The sequence below is a fragment of the Impatiens glandulifera genome, chromosome 5 (genome assembly GCF_907164915.1).
Source record: "Impatiens glandulifera chromosome 5, dImpGla2.1, whole genome shotgun sequence".
Lineage (NCBI taxonomy): Eukaryota > Viridiplantae > Streptophyta > Magnoliopsida > Ericales > Balsaminaceae > Impatiens > Impatiens glandulifera.
Window position 1 is genome coordinate 5,868,572 of NC_061866.1, and position 2,858 is coordinate 5,871,429.

The 2,858-nt window shown below is 36.4% G+C and overlaps 1 protein-coding gene across 1 annotated transcript; it reads left to right on the forward strand.

The window, feature by feature from the left end:
* The first annotated feature begins 358 nt into the window (after positions 1–358).
* On the forward strand, positions 359–2,184 carry LOC124939785 (dof zinc finger protein DOF5.1). Its single transcript, XM_047480230.1, has 2 exons — positions 359–691; positions 810–2,184. The coding sequence occupies exons 1-2, from the start codon at positions 641–643 to the stop codon at positions 1,860–1,862; spliced, it is 1,104 nt and encodes a 367-aa protein (XP_047336186.1). The 5' UTR covers positions 359–640; the 3' UTR covers positions 1,863–2,184.
* The last annotated feature ends 674 nt before the right edge of the window (positions 2,185–2,858 follow it).

A 2,858-nucleotide genomic window follows, 5' to 3' on the forward strand; every position in this document is an offset into this window, starting at 1 on the left:
AAGTAAATCCAAACAGACAATCAAAACAATATAAAAACAAAAGTTAAACATAAAAAAAAGTAAGTATTTACTTATAATAGTTAGTTGTCATATTTATTTACTTACCCTAGAGTTTGTGAAATAATGTCTCATTTTAATAGAGACATTTTTATTATTTGAATATTGTCCTTTCATCTTTAACAAAAAAATAAATAAAATAGAAAAATGAAAATGATACATTAAAGAACAGTCTCTCCCCCACTATCGATCTCTCTCTCCCTTTATCTCTAATTATATATATATAACTTGGAGGGGTCAGCAGCACACCATGGATGATCAATTGAAGCAAAGCTTACAGGTTAAGTTAAGGAAGATTATGAAAACCCTAAAAAAATATAAAAAAAATAAAAATCTAAAAGACAAAGAAAAACAGCAAACAAAACTAATGGTGAAATATTTACACATATATACCCATAAAGCTCCCTCTTTTATTCCCATTCCTCACTTTCTTTTCTCTCTCTTCATTTCATTTTGCAGGAAACCACCCCTTGAGTGATGAGATTCTCCACTATATTTTGAAGAACCCCATCAACCTTTACAAAAGAGAAAGAAAGAACAATAAGAGAGTGAGAAAGAAAGAAAGAAGAGGAGAGATTCAACAATGGTTTTTTCCTCCATCCCAGCTTATCTTGATCCAGCCAACTGGCACCAGGTAAGGGTTATAATTTTAATTCTTTTCTTTCCTCAATATGCTTCAATCTCTTCTTTTACAATAAAGCTAAATAATATTCCAACCTTCTTTAATTTACCACTTTGATTTTCAATATCAGGCTAATACTCAGCATCCTGGAGGTACTACTAGCTCAACTTCTCACCTTCCACTTTCATCATCACCCGCACCACCACCTCCGGCTCAATCTCAGGCTCAGCCAAGCCATGGAGTTGGTTTGGGTTCAATTAGACCTGGTTCAATGGCTGACCGAGCCAGGATGTCTAATATACCCATGCCAGAGACAGCTCTAAAGTGCCCAAGATGTGAATCTACCAACACTAAGTTTTGTTACTTCAACAACTACAATCTTACCCAGCCAAGACACTTCTGCAAAACCTGCCGAAGATATTGGACACGTGGCGGTGCTCTTAGAACTGTCCCGGTTGGAGGAGGTTGTCGGAGGAACAAGCGGAGCAAATCCTCCGGCGGTGGCTCATCCTCCAAGTCTCCGGCTTCTGCTGGTACCGGTTCAATCACATCAAATACTAACTCATGTGGCCCAAGTGGCGCTTCTTCTTCTGGCGGTGGTGGTGGTGCGTTGTTAGGTTTAAGTCCACAAATTCATCCATTGAGGTTCATGGCTCCTCTGAGTCAACTCAGTGAGTTTACTCATGGGGGTGATCATATTGGGTTACAACACTATGGTGGTGGAATGTCTTCTCACTTGATGTCGTCAACTAATCATGACATGAATGGTTTCTCTCTTGGAGGTGGTCGGTCATTCTTATCGGCCACAGGAGGTGCTGGGGTTGATCAGCCTTGGCGATTTCAACCCCAGATGTCGTCTTTCGCTGGCTTGGAATTAGGTCCGGGAGGTGGAATGTTCCCACTTCATGGGAATGTTGAGGCGAGGCCCAAGTTGTCTATGTCGGGAATAATTGATCAAATGGGAAGGGGTGGGGGGTCGGTGAAGATGGAGGATAGTCATCATCAAGGATTGAATTTGTCAAGGCAATTCTTGGGGATGCAACAAGGAAATGATAATCATCATCAACATCAACAACAACAACAATATATTACTAATTGGGGAAGTGGTAATGCAGCTGGAACTAGCTCATGGACTGATCTTTCTGGGTTTAGCTCTTCTTCCACTACTAGTAATCCTCTATAATGAATTATGGTGATCTTGATTGACTCTCTATGTACTAATGGGGCTAAACTGATTATGGGTTGAAGTTCACTTTTTTTTTTGTTATTACTAATGTGTGGAGAAAGAAGACATGCAAGTAGCTGAGTTAGATTGAAAACTTTTAGTAAATTTCATGTTATTGTGGGGGCTTTGATTTGGGAAATGATGAAAACCGTAGTGTGTAGGTTTCCTCTCTATATTTTGTTTAAGGACAGAGTTAATGAATTTCAATTTTAGTTTGAGTTTCATTGTTGTTAATTTGCATAATATATATATATATATCATAACATAAACTTGGTTTGGAGTTTTTTTTACTTGATTATTTGTTTGAAAATCTTAATTTATGTCATTGAATATCATGATCTAGAGAGGGTTAGGTGATAATGTCAACCTTTAGACAGACATCGCAAATGGCATTTGATTGTATATCGGGTTCGGTTCCAAATGGATGATCTTTGATACTAAGGAGGACCTAGCACCTCTATTAATCTTCATTGATGGATTCCTCATTACTTGGAGGATCCTTGCAATAACATTAATGTAAACCTTTGTACTCACTTTAGAACCCCAAATTATGGTAGCAATACTTTCCTTGTTATTAATTAATAGAAAGGGAGTAAAATAACAAAGTGATCATATAGACTATAACAAGAAAGAGAACTCTAATAAGTGTATGCACAATTAATGAAACTTCGGAAAAGAAGAGTTTTGATGTGGTTTTTTATGTAGTTAAGAACAAGCAAGTCATCAACGAATAAAAAAACATTAATAATAATATTGAGAAAAAGTGAGAGTAACAAAATCAAGATAAAAAAAGCACACCCTCTTTATAGTATTATAAACAATAAGATGATTAAATCAATAAGGTAAAAAACACTAAACTATAAACACTATATTGTAGAGAAGAAAAATGTGAAGGAAGTTAAATATATACAAATGTGAGAAACACAAAAATTGATAGCAGTGTCAACTAGAGTC

Bases quoted from the DNA above. Each gene is read 5' to 3' on its own strand.
- LOC124939785 (XM_047480230.1), top strand. From the start codon at position 641: ATGGTTTTTTCCTCCATCCCAGCTTATCTTGATCCAGCCAACTGGCAC. The intron at 692-809 runs GTAAGGGTTATA...TTTCAATATCAG, and splicing joins ATCCAGCCAACTGGCACCAG to GCTAATACTCAGCATCCTGG.